General features: G+C 41.3%; 1 protein-coding gene across 2 annotated transcripts in view; it reads left to right on the top strand.

The window, feature by feature from the left end:
- Nucleotides 1–341: 341 nt before the first annotated feature.
- Nucleotides 342–20,516, top strand: part of TMEM65 (transmembrane protein 65) — a 31,260-nt gene continuing 11,085 nt past the window's right edge. The window contains exons 1-2 of one of the 2 annotated variants that reach the window (XM_029959240.1): nucleotides 342–493; nucleotides 7,543–7,623. In XM_029959240.1, coding sequence (XP_029815100.1) covers nucleotides 376–493; nucleotides 7,543–7,623 — 199 coding nt within the window. In that variant the 5' untranslated portion in view covers nucleotides 342–375. The remainder of the gene's footprint in view (nucleotides 494–7,542; nucleotides 7,624–20,516) is intronic. The other variant, XM_018077060.2, reaches the window with a different exon arrangement.

Here is a 20,516-nt window from a genome sequence, read left to right on the forward strand (position 1 = left end):
CGGGCGGGGGCTTCGGGCGGGCGCTCTCGGCGGTGTCCTGCGTGGCCCCACCGGCGAGAGCGCCGCGGAGCGCGCCCGGGGCGACTCGCCGCGGGCGGTCTGGCGGCCCAGCGCCGCGCCCTTGCCCGGCTCCATTCGGCTGGCTCGGCCGGCGGCGCTGCTGCTGGGGCCCCGGCCGCCGCGCGGGCGCCAGCCGCGTCCGACAGCTCGCCGCACGCTGGCCCTCCCGATCCTGCCTGGGCTCGCTCGCCCGGGCCCCGCCCCGGTGCTGCTCCGCCGCCCGCCTCGATGCAGCCTGCGGCGCGGCGCGCAGAGGGTTTCCTGCCGAGGGGGACGGTCCAGCGGGCGCTCGGCACCCACCCCAAGAAGGAGCCGATGGAGGCGCTGAACACGGCACAGGGGGCCCGCGACTTCATCTACAGCCTACACTCCACCGAGCGGAGCTGCCTGCTGCGGGAGCTGCACCGCTTCGAGTCCATCGCCATCGCCCAAGGTGAGCCGCGACCCGCCCCGACCCGGCGGGGAAGGGAGGGCCGGGACGGAGCTGGGACGGAGCCCCCGAAGTTTGGGGCTCCTCCCGCCTTCGTCCAAGCGACTCCTTCGGGCGAGTAGGAAACTCCAGCAGGACAAGGCACCGAGAGGCGCACGCCCATGTGTGTTACTCTAATCGGGTATAAATGGGGCACACGACCTGAAATTTAGTTTCCAGAAGCATCCGCAGCACCTTCAGAAGTGGACCCAGCGTGCCAAATCCTCGGTGTGTTTGTCATCTCCCCAGGTGTTTCGGAGAGGCGCGCGTGGCCATTGTTTCGGAATGGGAGTAGGAAAGTGTGTCTCATAAAACCCTCCTGACACCAGGGCAGCAGTAAATTGATTTCAGACCTCTGAAGAGGCTGTGGGCGGCTGCTGTTCGCAGAGCTCATTCATGAGTTACACTTCCCCGCACGGAGAGCTGCCGACACTGCCTCGTGGAAGTGTTGGTTCTTGTGCGGGAAGGTGTGTTTGTGCTGGGGAGGTTTACAGTTGTATCTCTGAATACGGTGCTATGCAACCAACGCCAATTGAAGTAATTCACAGTGATTTTTTTCCTCTGATCCAACTGTTCTTGCCAACTTGACACTGTTCCTTAAACAAATCAAAACGTGACAAAATCAAATCCTCTTAATTACAACCTTCTTACTCCTGGTTCTGATCCTTAGCTGTAATTTGCAATCCCTATTGCAGCGAAGATGATAGCAGGTACTTAAGAGATCAGTGTGCATTTGATCTAGGCCTCTTTCTGACTTTGATAGTGGCATGCCCTTGGAAAGGGCATTTCCGTGCCTGGTGACTCTTCTGTAGTTGTCTGAAAGAAGTCTTGGGTGGGCAGAGAACAGGTCCAGCAGTCAGCTGTAGAAATGCTGCTTTGGTGAAGAGACAGACACCTTTCAGGTACCTCTACGGTTTTGTTTATAGCACACTTACATGTAAACACTAGTGTTTCTAGTCAGAGCAAGAATAGTTCACTTAAGCGGTTCATTTTGGGAGCAGTGCTTCTGTTCTGCAGCGAGTGAGTCAATTGTATTTGTTTTCCAACATAGAGGGTAGTGTGCTTTGAGCTGTAAGTTCACTTTTGAATACTAACAACTAACACTCGTCCCTAGTAAATCCTTCTCAGCTTCTGAAGGGTTCTTGCTATGAGGTTTTTGTGTGAGTTTGTCTCATCAGTTATTGCTCAGGTGAAACAGGAGGAAGCTGTGTACCCAGAGGATCATGTGGTGGATATCAAAATGAGACTTTAAAATGTATTTCAATATAATGTCTCAAGGTTTATACAGAGATTAATCAACAGATGGTCCTATTTAATATCTTGTTGCTCAGATGCCATTAGTTATAATATGAAAGTCTATTTCTGTAACATACTCTGACTTTCTGATGATTCAGGATTCAGAAGCACAAAGTACCAAAAGTATTAGTTTGAGTTTAGAGACTTTACTGCAAGGGATCTCATTAGTAAACTGCAAATTTATTCCACCAGTAGAAATAGCAGTTCACTGTGCCTGAAACTGTAAACGTTGATCTCACTGGAGAGATCGTTTCAGCAAAATCTCAGTTCTGGGCTCCGTAGTCTTGCAGGTAAAGGCTTCATAAAGTGTTGCAGCGCCACCGGACCTCAGTCCTTGGAGTCAGATTCTTAATCTGCCCATCTAGTAGCTTGATAAGGCTTTTTTGTAGATAACCTTTTCCTTTAGCCAGCTTCATTCATGTTTTTGTGGTTTGTTGTTTTTTTTTTCTACCAGACTGCAAAATGATAACGGCTGTCGACTTTCAAATCTCAGAAATTGGAAAAAGCCTTATCTTGAAACTATTGCCCATAGCCGTTTTCTGTAGAGGATCGATATTGACAAAATTCAGATTTTATGTTAAGAAAGGCAATGAATGTAGAGCCAGGCTCTTGTGGGTTGTTGGATATGTATCATCACTCTCAACACTAAGGAGTGCCAGAAGAAGAGAAAGTGGATAGAAGGACTGTTCTGGAAAGAAAATTAGAGAATTTCTGAGCTACATGTTCATATTGTGTGCTCAAAATGCTTTCTTATGTTTAGATAATATTTTGTGTGATTGTTCTTTCCTGTTGTTGAAATAGTGACTGTCTGGGAATGATCTGAATAGGTATGCTGGTTGTGAGTGTGAGTAGGAGATGAGGAGAGAGGGATTTGTGCCTTCCTTTCCAAGTACTTTCTCCAATCGATTAGTGTCACTTTTGGTTTTTACAACTCATGAGTTTAGTCAAGTTAAATGGTTTTAGAGATGCTGGGTTTCTTCTCAATCTTCTCATTCAGTGGCATCGTGCTGTAGCTCTCAGTAGCTGATTCTTTAGCTAAGTTTGCTAGTTGTGCTTTTATGTTTTTTTCCAATGAAAGTGATCCAAATGCAGCCTTCAAATTCTCTTCTCTTCCTACTGAGTAATTCCCGTGTCCTGTTTGAGTCTGAAAAATCAGTCTCTCCTTGATCATGAAATGGCTATGCAGTCTTGCCACTGTGCTTAAGCTTGTTTTGTGCCTGTGATCTTTTCATAATTCTTTATGGAAAGTGAGGTCTTGGTCCGTACCCTTCATAACACAGTCCTTACTGGGTTAAGTTTTGACCTTCTTCCTTCACTACCTCTTCTATGCCCTAACAGACCCCATATCAGCTAGGGGAAGCTGTCAGCAATATGGGGAGACCTGGGCACATCAAGAACCAAATGGGGCAAGTTCCTCAACCCATTCCCAGGCCTACCACCAGAAGGATGCAGTTCCATCACCTAATTGCCCTAGCGCGAAATATGACAGGACACACTATCTGTGGCCTCCACTAATGGCAGAGGCTGTGGGGAAACCCATCCCTTGCTGCGGCTGCTACGCTGAAGGACAGTCCTCAGGTAGGTGAGTCGTAGCTCTAACCTGTAAGTTAGGTGAGTCTCTGAAGCGTTTTTGAAACCTAAAACATCTGTTTGCGCTGTAGTCACAAAAACTGTAGGTGGGGAGAGGTTTGTGACTGTGTTCCTACCATTACTTGTCACCTGTCTTACCTGGATGTTTATAGAGCTTCCAGATGCTGGGCATTAGCAGCCGGTTAAACAGTGTAGCTTATTAATAAACACTGGGATTCTGCTGTTTACTTAAGTGCATCAGTAGACGGAGCTCTATCTGTGAGCATGTGATGGCTGAGAGCTGAGAACCTGAGTTTAATTAATAGATGTGTTTTGCACAGAACCTGGGGGGAAGACTGTGAAACTGAATCTTGATTTAATAGTTCTCAGAAAATGTTTTGAAAACTGTCCTGATTTGGACTATAATCCGTACCTTACTATCTTAAAGTGTAGTCAAAACATCACTGAGCTGTTCTTTCTGAAGACAGCTCTGAATCCTTCTCACTTGGATTTAGTTTTCCTTCTGCATTGAAGTCTTTTTTTTTTTTTCCTTTCTGATCTTGGAAAGCTGAATAAGGTCTCACATTTTCCCAGGAAGAGATTTGAAACAAAGTTTTAAAATTCTAGCTTGTGTTTCTTGTAAGCCTGTCAGCCACACCCAGCCACAGTAGTAGGAGATGATACATGTGGACATGTTGAATCCAAGTAATTTGTATATTTCTGTTTCATAGTTACACAACACTGAAGTAGTAAGTAGGTGAGTTCATTTTAAACCTGATAGTGCTGCCTTACTGTTTGTAGAAGTGATGCCCCATAATCAAGGCTTAGTTTTGTTGGCAACAGACAGTCAAATCTTCCTTGCAGTTGTTTCTTTCTTTCATGGTGGAGATGAATGTGTAAAATCTTACAGGCGGTACGAAGAATGATTTAATGCCTCTAACCTTGTGTAGCAATATTTCATTGACAGAAGCAGTATTAGGAAGAAGATGTATCTTCTTTCTTAAGGGGCTTATATATGGGGTTTCTACCTTTAGTTTCCAGTGTATGATATGAGATGATTCAAGAAAGCTGCACTTGTAAGCAGTGCAGCAAACCTGGTGACTAGGGGGAAAAGTACAAAAGGGTTTGACTTGTTTACATAAGAAACACTGAATTTGACATGTCTGCTGTGCCTTTATTTCTTCTTAGGGTACTATTGATCTTACCTGTGCTGTATTACAATATTCTTGAGCCCAGATATAACTCATTTTCATTAATAATACTAACATGGTGGTGTCTAGGGCCTCTAAGAAATCTCAGATCTTGACAGCGAGAGAATCCATTATTTTCCCATCTTCTGTTGCAAACATGGGAAAACAATTCCCGTTTTCCTATTTTTGTATACATGTACATAAAATACATTACTATATATATGTGTGTATATAATACATAAAATGGGTGTTTTTAACATAATGTATGTACATTGAACACAATTTCTTGAAAGCACCCAATTGTATTTTATATTTTAAATGGAAGACTTTTGTGATGGGATCCTTAAATAAAAGGTCTTTTGAAGTGGAATTTCTTGTTTCTCTGTGGATTGAGGTTTAATATTAACTGGAAGACATGCAAAAACACCATAGCAATGCAGTCTTGACAGCTGGTTTTGTTATTTAATTTGCAGGTCTTGGAGAATGCAGTCTCTAGCTAGATTCTCTTTGAAGGCACTGGTATGTCATACCATACATAATAATCTGACCAAGCCAGCACATTCTGATAGAAAACTGTTCATAAGTTCAAGTTGCTGCATCTTATTCTTGTTAAAAAACCCCAAAATAGTGTGCAGGTAAAAGGCTCCACTTCTGTGCATTCAGTCAGGCTGACAACTGGGGCAGAATCTCTGAGAGAATTAGCAAGGTTTTAACCATTGTTGGATAAAATCTTACTTTGGTAAGTAATTATACCTCTCTGGCTTATGATCTGGTGTTAAATTAATGAGCTCTCCAGTTTACTGGAATAGCTGAGCGAGTGTTTGAACCTATGTGCCTCTACTTCCACAGCTTTACAAAGAAAAGTTAATTCAAAAGACTGCAAATGTCATCAAAGACAAATGGATTTCACTCAGGGTTTTAGACACTCAAAACATAATCTCCTGTGAAAAAGATTCCCTTTGTTGCATGAGTCAGATGCTTCTTGCTAATATGAGCAAACCAGTTCATCTGCCAGGGTGGTTTAGAACCACTTGGATTTTAGTACCTCTTTTTGTTAGAACTTAATCTGTGCTAAAACAACAAAGCTTAATTCAGTCCTTATGGAAGTACTCGTCTTGTTTGAAGAGTGATTTCACAGTGCAAATGTGAGGTTTCCTGTGGGGACTGCCCAACCCCTTGAGCTGGGAGAAGAGGAATTGATCTTGCTGTTGTGCTTTGACAGGTCCCATGGCACCTGATGGTGAGCGTTCTCTTGCTCTCTCCTTTACAGACCCAAAATATGCAGGCAAACTCTGTACTGTGTGTGAAGGAAGATCATCTACCTCTTTCTCCCTTTCTGTGACCTAGGGGTCAAGAAAGTTTTTTAACTCTAGTATTTCATTGCTATTCTAGGAAAATGTCTTCTGGCAGACTACTGGCAAGTGTCTAATGCACAAGTTCCAAGTGCCCTGTCAAGCTGGTAAAATGACAAACTCTTGCCAGCCTGACTGTGTGAGTCCCTTTATGTTCTAAACCATCACAGGGTACACCAGGACTAGGGCTAATCTCACTGCTGAGTCAAAAATATCTGGTGGTGAAAGGAATGTCATGTTTCAGATGGAAAGATGTGCTACTTCTTTTTGCTTTTGAAACTTTTTTTTTGGTTTTTTTTTTAATATACCCCTCAACTCCTGCCCAAAGTCGTGGAGCCCTCTCATGAAGGCGGAGTGCAGAAGGAAAAGTGTTGCACTGGCACTACTGATCATTTTCCTTAACATGTGAACCTCATGAAACACAGAATCATAGAATATTCTGAGTTTAAAGGGACCCATCAGGTTCATTGAGTCCAACTCCTGGCCCTGCACAGGACATTCCCAAGAGTCACACCGTGTGCCTGAGAGCATTGTCCAAATGCTTCTTGAATTCTGTCAGGCTTGGTGCTGTGACCACTCCCTGGGGAGCCTGTTCAGTGTCCAGTTACCCTCTGGGTGAAGAATCTTTTCCTGATACCCAACTTAAACCTACCATGGCACATCTTCAGGCCATTCCCTTGGGTCTTGTCACTGGTCACTACAGAGAAGAGATCAGTGTCTGCCCTTCCTCTTCCCCTCCTGGGGAATCTGCAGACTGTGATGAGGTCTCTCCTCAGGCTCCTATTCTCCAGGCTGAATAAGTTAGAGCTGTTCAGCCTGGAGAAGAGAAGGCTCCGGGGATATCTTACAGCATATTCCAGTACATAAAGGGTATTTACAAGTGTGTGGGAGAGGGACTTTTCACAAGGACATATAGTGATAGGAGAAGGGGAAATGCCTTTATACTGGAGGAGGGTAGGTTTACGTTAGATATTAGGAAGCAATTCTTTACTGTGAGGGTGGTGAGACACTCGCACAGGTTGTCCAGAGAAACCGTGAATGCCCCTTTCCTGGAAGTGTTCAAGGCCAGGTTGGATGGGGCTTTGAGCAACCTGGTCTAGTGGAAGGTGTCCCTTAGGGCTGGAACTAGATGATCATTAAGATCCCTTCAAACCCAAACTGTTCTGTAATCTAGCGGCTGAGGTTTAATGTCATAACCAAGAAAATTGGTGCTTGGTCACTGATGGTAAAACTATTCTGAAACTGATTTCTGAAAATGTCAGATGTAACTGGCTACCTCTGAACCACCTGCAGCAAGGTACTGTTTTCTGAAGTTCATGTTGGTTTTGCTATTGTGGTTTGATTTGCTTCCCTATTCTGAAATTTTACTTGCTCATGTAACTTAAAGCAGGTTCTAGTCTGAGTTCTCTGCTTACATGCAGAAACTTGCTGTATGTTTTTTGCAGAGGAAAGCCTGCAAACATTCAAGTGAAATTGTTGTGAAACCTAGAGAAATCCAGTCTTAATATTTATAAAGGATCTTTCCTTGCTGACAGACACTCCAGTATTGTTTGGAAGATTTTAAATAATGAATTATTGCTGTTTTGCTTTTGAAAAATCGTTGTAGCATCCAGGTATCCTAAACCACTGGTACCACTTGAGAAGCCAGCAGAGGAGGTAGTGTCACCAGAGACGACCGATGATTTTGGTACAGTAAAAAAACCCCAAGCAGAAGAGTGTGTTTGCCGAGACCTGTGTTGCATAAGGCCAGCAGGCTGCTGGTTTGACAGACTTCCCGCTTGCTTGTTGTGGTGCAGTTGGCATGGAGTGCTGCAAGGAATAGAAGTACACAGTTTCTGCTCATATTCATATAAAGCCTTCCTTCTCAAGAATTTCAGTAATCCACATCTTCAGAGACTTAATGTGACCAAAGCATTTCAAGTCCGGGTCTTGTGGAAACTCCTGAGCTGTACCGTAGTTTCTAGTTAATAATTTGATCAGAGATTTCAGATTGAAACAGCTTCGTTTATTTGAAGAAACTCAGTGTCACTACCTTATGCTTTTTCCTCGTAAAGTGGTGTGCATTAAATAGATGGTCCAAATATAATGCAGAAATAATATTATTGTTACAAAACATCATTCTTTAGTTAGTTACCCTTGCCCTTCCCTACAAAATGTAAAATAAGATTGCTCCAATTAAAATTTGTCTTTTGCATGTTTTTAAGCATGTGATGAGTACAAAATAGGTGTCATGTACAAATAACTTTTAAATCATGAATCAGAAAAAAAAATCTGAATCTTGAACCATTGTTCTTCAATTGTGTCTTGTTTAAAATAATACGTTTTATAGCTAAAAGGAAAATCTGTCTCCCAATAACTATCCTATCTGGTACAAAGAGTGCTTTTGATTTCGGTCCTTTTAGGAGAGATCACTTGAAATGCAGCTTTTACTTACAATGCCACGTAAACCTCTCAGAGTGATAGACTCAAAACATTTAGCTCTCCCTGTAACAGACATGAATGAACTGGATCGTGTTTATTCTGTGAGCACAGAAGTACTATTCCAGAATGTAACATAAATTAAAAGAAAATGAAGTCTACCAGTTTCTCTAAGGAAGAAATTATTTAAGGCTAACTCATTCAACTGAAAAGTCATAGCTTTAGTCAGTCTTATTTATTATTTAATCAATCTAAATACGGAACTACAGAGGCAGTGTCTCTGGGAGAAAATCTTTTCTAAAAACAAGAACTAAATGGAAAAATGAGATAAGTATATAATGCAAGCAGAGTACTTAAGGAAGCTATCTTGGATAGCTCTGGTGTTGTTTATTATTTTACAAGAGTGGCTCATATGGGGAAAGCTGGACAGGAATGTGTGAGCTGCTTCATGTCCCCCCTTCCTTTCTTTATCCCTAAATTAGCGCGGTGTTATTTCAAAAACTGAAAGCATGCGTTCTGGTTTCTGTTTTGTTGCTCTGTATGAGAACTTCCTTTAACACTGAATGAGCCTGTTGAAGTTTTTGGGATGTGACTAACCCATGCCTGAAACAAATGCTTCCTCTGAAACATGGAGAGCATTTTAAAGCCCACAAAATACTGTTTTCAACCCAGCAGAGTGCATGTTTCCTTCAAAACTGTGGGATATAAAACCATAACTGTTTTTTTCCAGTGTTCATTTACTTTGGATTCTTAGATATTTATATGTTAATTAATAAAATATCTACCAGTCATAATACATACTGATATTGCTACATGGTTTTTGCTGCATCAGTTCCTCTTTTCCATTTGTATGTGATGCACTCAACATATTCATTCCTTTTTGGGTATTTTTTGAGTTTTTATTAAATGTTATTTTGACAAACTGAGATTCTTTTGGTAAATTCCAACGTTTTTTGTTGTGGTTTTTTTTTAACTCACATATTTTTCTCTAGATAATTAAAAGGATAGATAGGAACATATTTAAGATTATGTGTTTTGAGATGAGGCATATTCTGTATCAACTCTCTTATTAGCTTAAAGCAGTCATAAGAAGCAGGTGGTTTGTTTTATTTTCTCCTACTGCTTATATCTAGGGATAAAACCTTTCCTCAATGCTCTTAAATACTTTATGGCTTTTAGGATGTCAGGAGCACAGGCATTTCCAGAATTAAAACATACCTTACTGTTTGGCAGTGATCCTGGTGAAAGGCTCCTGCATGACCTGGGGGAAGGCCAAAGCTTTGCAAAATCTTTTTTATTTCAGAAAGAGTGGAAAAGTTTAAGACAAAAAGTCTTCTACAGTAAGACCAACTTGAACTGAGAGGAGCCAGATATGGGTGTCTGTAGTGGCCCAGGCTCTGGTTCCCAAAGCTCACTTCTTGGAGATACCCTGGGATCTGTTGACTGGGCACCAGCAGTTCTTTCAAAACATTCCGTGAAGCCTTCAGAGGGTTAGGAGGAGACACAGGGCATCATATGTGATTCTATGTGACTCTTGTCCATGCCATGGACAGAGGTCTGTGCTTTGTGTTGCCATATGTAAAGTTGTATTGCCACAAAGCTCAGGTCCAAATGCTTCCTGTGAACCAACGATTAATTGTTGCATTTTGACCTACTAAGTTCTCCTTGTCTTTAGACATTATCAATTTCTGGTTATTGTACTGTTAAAGTAACTGTTTTTCCATGGCTTTTAATTTTTGCTATAACTTGTCTTATTCTGAAAGTGTGAATTGTCAGTCTCCGTGAGGATATTATCCTATCTCTCATAACAATCTGAATGGGTAGAAATTGTGTTTTATTGGCTTTATTTGATTCTGTGGAAAACTGGAGAGAAATGTGTGTGGAACAAAACAATTTCTTTACTAGCTGCTCTTTCAAATACCATCAGCTTCTATTTTCAGGTTACATTTAACCTTTCTATCCAGCTGTTCCTTGGCTTCAGTAAGTTCTGGCAACAGGCTGATTTTCACAAAACAAAGATGTGATGTTACAAATGTAAAATTAACTGTTTTATTCAAGATTAAGAGTTGTAAGAATTTTCAACTAGATCCACAACCCGTCTTGCCTAATAAAGATTTTTGTCAGAGAGAAGAGATGGGAGAGCAGCTTGGAATCCATCCCCCTTTCCCCAGTTATTATTTTATGGAATGAAGTAAATAAAGTGAATAGGTAGCTGCAAAAGTGACAGTGGTGTTACAAATAATCAACCTGGTGATCTTCTCCTTTTGCAAATGTCGGACAGACTTCTTGCAATTCTACATCCCCCTCCCTGAACAGAAGGAATGTACCAAAGGTGCATTTGTAGTTCTGATAAAGTACAAGTGGCCCAGGTTGAAATTTTTTTCAGTGGGAAATCTATGTAACTTGTTTTTTCCTCATTTATTGGGTCTGGTTTATCAGAAATAAAGAAAGACAGTCTTTGGATTTGTAAAGTTTTCGCTGTTGGATTGCTTCTCAGGGTTGGATGCTAGAAACCTATCATTTCTGCCTTGTTTCTGTGCTTATATCAGTTTTTGCAGTTGCACACTAATATGGCTGAGTTTTACTGTCATTTATGTCTGACCCTGTGTTAAAAGCTCAGTTAAAAAAATCCCAAAAGACCCCAAAACCAAAAACTCACTTTTATTATTTTTTCCCAGCCATGGAGGAAAAACATTCTCCTGGATTTCCCACAGGGTGTGAGAGCAGGCCTAGATGAACTGTGGACGAGGTGATGTGTAGAAGACGTGACTTGTCCACGGAGATTTACTGCTGGCTTCACTCGTGTTATGTTCTGTTCTTCCCCCTGTCCTGAAAACCTCTTGATGTGAAAGCCTCGATTCTGCTTTCCATGCACTGCTGTTCTTCTCTGGACCTGACTGTGTACCTCATTGAGCTCAAGTGCCACAATAAAGAAATGCCAAATAAATAATCGGGAGGGAATTTAGGAACAGGAGGAAAAGAATCAAATCACCCATTGCAGCAGCAACGTGACTTTAGATCACTTCCAGGTGCAGTTTTGTATTTGGCCTTATAAGGTTCTGTTTTTCCTGTTTTCTCATGAGAAGTGCCATGAGGGTTTTTGTGCCTCAGGCGGGGAGTCTGTTCTGGGGTCTGTCACTGACAGCACCTGCAGTGACTTACACAAGTGAGCAATACTGCTGTGATCTCCTGGATTACTTTTGTAGTTTTGTCAAGTACTTGCAATTATATTTTTTACCTCAAAATTTGTCTTGTGACTAGGAAGGGAGCTGTCTCTCCCTTCCTCTGGCCCTCTATCCAGAATTATTCATCCTGGTCTGAGTGGCTGCCCCCTGCAGTACACAGTACTTTGCTTCAGCATTCCAAGAGGCATCCTCAGCCTGGATCCATCCCCTCCCTTGCTGCTGGAAAAGGGGTTGTGTAAACATTGCACAGATTTTGGAGAAGTGGAGGGAGGAGAGGAGGATGCTGGAGGCATTCTGTGATCAGCCTCCATCTCACAGCATGAAAAAATGGAGGGTTGTAGGTTTAGTTCTCCAGTAAATAGTGGCATTGCAATTGTGTCACTGATGCAGGCAGTACACTAGTGCCACAGCATACTTTCCACTGCCAAGGGGAAAGGGTTAAATAGATTAGATTCCAGATTTTCTCACACGTAGAAAATGAAACAGGCTTATGTGTGCAGAAAACTTGGAATCAGCTGTGCTTTCACATTCGTAGTTTATTGATTCTGAAGCGGATTAACAGAACTGGAGGAGAAGAGCATAATTTCAGCACTCATGGAAGTCTGCTGTCCACTTACAGTGAAGCTGTGACAAAAGGACAGGTGAAAAAATCCTGGCAGTGGAAAAGGGAAAATGCGCAAAGTTGAAAAACAAAGACTGTCCTAAGTGGAGGAACACTGTCTTATGTGAACTGGCATTGGGTAGTTTCCTGGGAAAGTTAAGAAACAGTGGGATTAAATGGACAGGCCAGATGTGTAGTTCTTCATAGAGCAGAGGTCCTGAAGCAGCTTTAGGGGAGTGTGTGCACAGCTGGCACTTGCAGGGGTGTGACGTGAGCTGAAGTTTGCACTGGCTCTGCAGCTGGAAGCTGCAGGGGTGCATTTGGAACTGAATCCTCCTGAGAGAGGCCTTGTGCTTCCCAAAGGCTGCAGAAACACTGATCCGGAGAAGGATTTTCCTTTTTTGTTTTGCAGAATAAAGGCAATTGGTTGAAAGAATTAAAAGTGACCTTAGTCAGAACTGTTCACTTACTTATAGGAAGAGTAGAGCACAGTGGTCTTTATCTTCTGCTTCTCCTTACTTATATTACTTTATTTACAAAACCAGCAATATTAATACTTTCAGATAATTTTTATGAACAGGTTTTTTTATTAGAACTTAAAATTCACGTGCAGAGTAAATTATTGCATAATGCAGCTGCATAACAACCCATTAGGTATTCCATATGCTTATAACATAAAAGCCAAAAGAAAATACCTTAGGTGAAGTTCCATGTAAAGTGATTTTTATCTGTTTTTCCATTATATTCACTCCTTCAGCTGTTTGCCAAAGATAAACAGTCTTTTCTTGTGGCTTGGCTTTTACTATGCAGAGAGTCAAATGGGGAAGTCAGACTAGTTTCATAAATGAAGCTTTGCTAAGTTATGTGGGAAGAAGGGAAGAAGGTACCCAAGTGATGAATCTACTGCACTACCTGTAGCAGCAGGTGAAGGGTTAAGAATAGCTTCATTGCTACTGCATTCTGTATTCGTTAGGCATTTATATAGAGGGGTGCAAATTATCTGAGTGTAATTTATAGCTGGAACTTAAATTGCCAATGGCTTCTTATGGTGTTCCTTTGGCTGACAGGTATGAATAGTTTCTTAAGGACTTCAGGGCAGCTCATACTTCATCTTTATTGCCCCACTGCAATGAAAAATTAGGAGGAGTGTAATTACACTTAATGTGAGTCTGTAACAAAATGTTTGAACGTCATTCAGTTTATCTTTCTGTCTCTTTTATTCTAGGTAGCTCTTTTAATTCTAAGACAGATGAAAAGCAATAAACTCTACATGCATTTGAAATTATTTCAGAGAGGAGCTTATTTCTGCAGTTGTGCTTGCTTCCAAGGTCGTCCTCAGGCAGGGAATGAAACTTCCTGCGTACGAAAAGGCTGATACTTAATGGTATGTGATGTTATAGCAGTTCATCTTCAGCTTTCTGTAAACATCATAGTAGAGTTCTCTTAAAGGAAAAAAATAGTCCCACCAAAGACAATTTACCAGCCACCCACCTGCTGTTCCTGCACTGCTGCAGCAGGCTGCGGGTGGTGGTGGCTGTGGGAAGATTTGTTGTCTGACTGAGTACAGGTGCTGCTGGTACCGGGGACTGCTGTTGCCAGCGTTGGATTTGCTCTGACAGTAAGCATCTCTTGTGGTATTAACCAAATGACTTTCTTTCACTTCAGGACCCTTGGGTTCTGCAAAGGGTAAAACCTCACATTTTGTGCCTCAAAATGACAGTATAAACAGCAAGTGTGTTTGAAAAAATCCAGAGAATATAGTGTGGACCTGGTCCACTATGTCTGCTCTGAGGCACAAGCCCCTCATGTTGCTACTAACACTCAGTTTTGTGCCGGGGCAGTGGAGAAGGGAGTGTCGTGGTTACCCTGGGTGCTGCACAGGTAAGCTCTGCCCTCCATAAGCTCTGCCCTCCAAGGGAATATGCTGGTGGCTGCAAGTACCAGATCCACTATGTCTGGGCTTGACAGCCAATGCAATACACTGTTCTTAATACCTTTTTCTCACTCCCCTTCTTTCCCAGGGAAACAAGTGTAGTTTTGGGCAGGTGGAGGAAGGCCATAGGGAAGAGGAGGGGTGGGAATAAATAAGCTCATCTCTCGCCAGCTTCTCAGACTTCTTTTTGAAACAAGGCCTGGGGGGGAACATAATCAAATAAAGGATATTATAATTGTATATATAACTCCCTAGATATTTCATGAGCACTCATGTAGACATCAGTGATGCCTAACACAGCTCTATTTGAAGGCGATGAAAGTCCTCTAATAGATCAGATCAGATTGTGCACAGAGTGCTGATAATTCTTGTTAACAAATCTTTGGTGGTGTCCCACAGAACTGCTTTTCTTGTCCTCTTACAGGAACCTGTCACAGAGGACAGGCAGAAGCCTAATCTCGCATCCTGATAATACACAGATATCGTGGTCTTGTTTCCAGTTCAGCACTGTTGCTCCACTGCTGCTCTGCTCAACTGCAGACTGGTGAAATGATGGATAGATTCCTGCCTTGAACCAGAGAGGCCCAAGAAAAATCAGTGCTGATAGAGAAGTACTGGCACCTCATCTTACTGAAACAGTTAGACAAGTATATTTGGATTAAATTAATTTCACTTGAATGTTAGTTAGAAGTACTCACCTGGCATTGTTTCCAAATCTAGTGGAGAGGTGGTTAAATCCCAGGGGAAGATTCATTCATCCGAAGATGGAACTAGTTTGCTGTGCCACTGGGGGATGTTCCTCCTCTGGCTCCTGGGAACTCACTGAAGTCCTCAAGCATTGAAATGGAGAGGGTGAGGAGGGAAGAAGAGCCAGCCTCTTGGGAGGATAAGTATTTGGTTTTTTGAGGCAGAGAATTTTGACTCTGAGGATGGCTCTTTCCAGTCAGGGAATTGCTATAGCAAGTTTTTCTTGACAGTTCTCAAGTACCTTATTTTTTCACTAAATAATAATGTAATCATTTGCTTCTGGAACACACAGATCAGAATACCACATTATTGTTCCTGCTAACTCTCCTATCAATGTTAGCATGTTGTTGGCACTTTTATACTAACACTTCAGCTGTTTTTCTGACATTTTCCATTTCTCTCTGAAGGAGACAACTCAAATTCTATATTTCTATCTTACCCTGCATTTCTGTTACAAGCTGCAAGTCCTTTCTGCGTTGTCATCATTTTAGCTGATTAAACCCCTTTAATCTTGAGGCAGACATCTTGTTTCTAATTTTTTTCAACTGCAGTTTGAGACCTTTTTAAGTAAACCACTGCAAATCCTATTTTGGCATGAACCTGCTTGAGTGGAAATGCTGATTTTTACATTTATAAGGCACTGATAGAGATTGGGATTAGATCAGTGATAAAGCCCTCCTGAATGTTGAAGACAATGATTTTAGCCTCTGGATGCCTGTTTGCATTTTATACTTTTCCTATGAGCATTTTCCTGTGAGGATTTCCACCTTAGGTCTCTCTTTTTTCTTAAACATCTTTGAGAGGATATAACTGCTCTGTCACATTTTTGGAAAGGATAATAGGATAAATGTATTGTACAGTCACCATAGGGGGTCCCAGGAATGAGCAATGCCTGAAATCACTCCTGGGTTTTGTTCAGAAGGGAACTGGTTGACTGAAACCAGGGAGCAAATGACACTCCTGCATAGCTTGTTCAGCACTTGGTCCAGTAGATGTAACAGAAATTTCAAATAAAGATTATAATCTCTTCTGCTACGTCAGGGTTTCTCAAGGAGGGCGATAGAACATGATCACTGTGCAATTGTCTACAATGCTACAGAGAACATTAAAAAAATACTACTCTATTTGTATTTATGCAGAATATTTGTTTGGACATAGTTTTTCGGGGTAGTAGAGAAATTTTCTATCTCATCCTCTGTTCACCTCATACCAGCGCTTTGCCAGCTTTCCCTTCTGGTGGGCATGTGACTGAAGGGGCTGAGAGCCAAGTTTATATTTAGCACTGCACGAGACAGCATCCTTTCATGCCTAATTGCTGTAGTAACAGGAAACCATTTGTGAGTTATACCAAATGATGCAGAATTTTTCTTTGCTGTCAACTCATGGATTATTGTTTTCCCATATGGAATATTAAGGGAATCCAATTGAAGATCAATGGAACAAGGTTTTTCAACTCCATATTTTGCTGTATGTACTGAGAATTTTGCAACTTTGGCGAAAACATTGAGGAGGAACAAAGGACAACGAGGATGTGCCTTATGAGCTTATTCCACGAATGAACTCATACATCAGGGTCAGAATTTATTTTGAGGATCCACCTCTGAACAAGCAATAACACACATCCCATTTCTAAGCTCCAATCGAGAATGCTGGGGATAAAAATTCTCTTACGAACTCACGTGTAAAGGAGTACCTCTTTTTAGTAGACACAAAAATTTCTCTGATTTCTTATTCTATGCAAGTGATGCTTTTCCTGTTTCAGTGATGTGTATCTGAATGATTTGCTGAAATGACCTGGATGGGCTTTTTGGAGGAAACAGATTGATGAATTTGAAACAAAACACTCTGTAGCTTCCAGATTAGACACCTTCAGAACCTAAAATGAGGTTACAATGGATCTAGATTGTTAATATTTTTCATATTCCTCTTCCTTCTTGATATTCATTGTTAAATCATTAATCTTAACCATTCATTCACTATTTAAAAATCTATTAAAAAATGCTCATATTTTTATCTCAGATTTAACAATACTCAACAGTAGCATGTATCTTCGAGCTCTGGCCATAGTATCTGCTATGAGTGTTAGTGTTTCCTGCCCCTGGGTGACAGTAACATGTTTAGCTATAAAATGTTATGGCAGTGTTAGCTGCAATTTCAATAAAACATAATACATGCCTTTAGGCTTGAAAGTTCTCTTGTATGCCAGTCCTTAAAAAACTGATAACTCAAATACTGGTGATGACAACTTTTGGCTGGTTTTTGTTTTTTTTTTTTACCAACCATCTGAATAAATGCATGCCCATTACATGTTAGTTAGTTGAGGGTTTTTGTCAGCTAGGAATAATAATCTTAAAACTAAATTGCAAATACTTGGCTGCAACTGACAGAGTGAATTTAACTTGCTGGATTTGGGCCAAGTTGTGAATAATGGTATTATTTATGTTGATGGTTTTATATTCCCTCCCCTAACCCCACCTTTAGGATCAAACTATTTTTTCAAAAAAAAGTAAATATTTAGTTAGGAAAAAAGTGATACTGTGAAATCAAAAAAAAATCAAGAACATATTTAAGAAGCAGTAATTTTTTTTTCTGTTCCCCAGACTTTGCTAATTCAGGACTCATGACATGTATTGCACTTGAACCTTGGTTTATAACCTCATTTGTGGTAATGAATGTCAGTAAGAAAATAGCAGTATTCCTTACTGCACCATTTCATTTTATTCATTTTGCAATAAGATGAATTCTAGTGTCTTATTGAGCAGTGTGGCACAGGATGAACTGGTGAATGGCCATCTGAAATGCAATACTGAAGTACTTTAGGGTTGTTTTCTTTTTTCCCCCAGACATTTAAACTCTGAATTGTTGGATTTGGACTGAATTGAGCTCTTGAAAGGGAGTTTTGTAATTTGGATTTTTGTTTTTCCTCTAGTAAAACAAGCGAAGGACATGTTTCCTTTGCTGTACTCTCTGAATATTTTTACTCATTTTTTCTGCTGAGTCTTGAAAATTCAAGTAGTCAGAACAACTTCCTATGAATAAATACCCTATTCTGAAATACATTTTGCTATCTAGAGTTTTAAAAAATTGCTTTAAAGATTTTTTTTGGCTCACAGTGCTTTCATATCTTGCAGAGTTTTAAAGTATGTTATGCTCTAAAGAGATGGTATTGGAAGTGATTCTGTAAAAAGGTTATTGGCTTTAATGCCACAGTGGTTATTTAATTTTTTCTACTTTAACGTTTTTTCCCCTCCCAAAGTCCCAGCTTTAAACTAATCCTTGGCCTCTGCAGGTAGAGCTGAGCTAGACTAGCCCCTTCCCTGTGGCGGGCAGTGCTCTGTACCCGGCAGTGGCCAAGAGTACTTCAGCTGTTAGTGAAGTCCTCTGCAGCTCTAAAGTCTTGTTTTGGTGCTCCATAGGGGACAGATTTTTCCATGTGCCTGGTCCTGCAGGTACTGTGTGACAAGGTTCTGAACAACCTGGTCTGATTTGGCCCTGCTTTGTGCTGGGGTGGGAGAAGATGCTTTCTCTAGGCCAAAGATTTGGCTCAGGCAGAGAGGGAGTTTCCCTGTTCAGGGTGTGCAAGGGTTGACCTGCAGCAGTTATCTGAACTTCATCTGTCAGACTTCTCCTTTCCCTGTCTCATTAATGTGTGTAATCACAGATTTTTTCACAGATTAATTTTTACCTTAATGATGAGGAAAGATGCAGCAGGAAGATGCTGTTACTGACACAAGAGCTCCCTAGGGCTGGACAGGAGCAGTCTGGTTTCCACAGCGTGGTGCTACCATGCTTAGTGACTTCTCTTTTAACATTTGCTCTAGTAGTGTTGAAGCACCTTAGGTGCCCTGCTTTATAAAATTGCTGTTTAGAAGGAATCTCACACTACTTAAACAGGTTATGTCAATAATTAAGTAGTTTTTGCTTATATTTGATCCCTTGCTATTTCCCTCTACTTTGCACGAACTTATCTTTCCTCTAAGCCCAAAGTAGTGTCCCTCAGCCTCCCTTCTTTTTCCCCCAAGGTAGTCCTTGACTTATGTGCTGAAGAAGTTTGTTCTTATTAGTTAACGTGACTCAGAATTCTCATTATTCATAGATGTAAGAGATTTTTATTTCTTTTTGTTTCTACCAAACGGTTGCCCTCAATTCCTCCTTTTGGTATTAAGTTTCTAAAATCAATTATGCACTGGGCTTTTATTTTTAATTTTATTTTAATAACTGTCTAGCTACACTGAATAGAGTGTAATTATGTAGACTGACATGTGCTATCAAACTCAAAAATCAGTTGTAGTTAAATCCACAGGACTGATGTTCTAGAGCTTTGTGGTATTTTGTGACAAACTGAATAGTCTTTTGTATTGTGTTGGTGCCCAAAATACATGGAAATTATCTAACCTAACTGACTATCATAATCAGATATTCATCTATGAAAAGATGTCTTCCTCAGAGGTAGAGTTTCCTGAAAGTTTGTCTGTGCTGTTACAGCTTTTTATCATGAAATCCTTGTATATGGAGAACTAGATCTGAAGACTAGATGGTGCTGCAGCAGGGATTGTTTCAGTGGCAGTGTCACAGGAAGCCCAGGAACCACACTGGTTGGTGTGATAGCTTCCTGTCAGAGCAGAAAGCCATGCAGGGCAGCACTCTCTGACCTTCTATGCTTGTGTTCCTGATTTGGGGTTTCTGTTCTCTCTCTGGCATTCAGCAGGATGGAGCAAGCTGAGTTTAGGGAAGCTTAGTCAGGGGTGTGATGGTGTTGGCTTAGGCTGCCTGGCCACCCCCAGGGCATCTGGAGCTCTTGGAAACAGTGGCCTCAGCTAATCTCTTTGATTCAAGGTGGCTTTGATTTTCCCCAGTGTTGTACAGACTTGCTGTCTCTGAGAAAAGCTGCTGAAAGAGCAGTACTGGTATATATATAGATAGCTCTCTCTTTGTCCATGCCTCTGTAAAAGATTTGCTTAACCTGTGAGGATGGAAGGAGACCGTATGAAAATGGATCTCATCCCTGATCCCATCCTTCCTGAACACAAGCTAAAAATTTTAGTCTGATGTTTTCTGGCTGTCGTGCACCAGTGATGCCTGAGGCTTCAGAAGATTGACTCTCAATGGGCTCCCATCTGTTCACCATGGCATGTTCTTTTGTTCCTCCTCCAGCCTGAGCTGTGAATCTGTGAATTCCTTGGCATTTTGAGGGGAAAACAAAATAATCTTTATTTCTGTAGTATTTGGGCTGTACTTGTCCCACTTGCATGATGACTACAACGGTGTTTGTTGGTGTGTATATTGGGCAGAGGGAAGAAGCAGCTCTTCAGAAACTCCTATAGCTTGGGAGTTGTTAAAGACCTTCAATTAATGAAATTATTTTGGAAGTCAGTGTCCTGGTTGGCTGAATACTGGTATTATGACCCAACTTGTTTGTTTTTCTCAAAATTACTGTAAGTGAATATTTTAGTTTCTTTACAATAGCTTTGAATATGAGTGACTTTGATACAAGGATACTCATTCTAGTCTGCACTGCTCAGACAGATGCTCAAATGAATCACAGTCTTTGTTTGCAGTACTGTCTTTCCATCTCTTGGTTGCCCCAAGTAATATTTGAATACTTGAGTGTTGTAGGATCTACATGTTTTTCCGTTTTTTACCTTTGCTTATAGAAATTATCTCATCAGAAGTATGGAAAAGGTCAGGGTTCATAA

The sequence above is a fragment of the Manacus vitellinus genome, unplaced genomic scaffold, assembly GCF_001715985.3.
Source record: "Manacus vitellinus isolate BGI_N305 unplaced genomic scaffold, ASM171598v3 scaffold_1_pilon, whole genome shotgun sequence".
In the NCBI taxonomy this organism is placed as follows: Eukaryota; Metazoa; Chordata; class Aves; order Passeriformes; family Pipridae; genus Manacus; species Manacus vitellinus.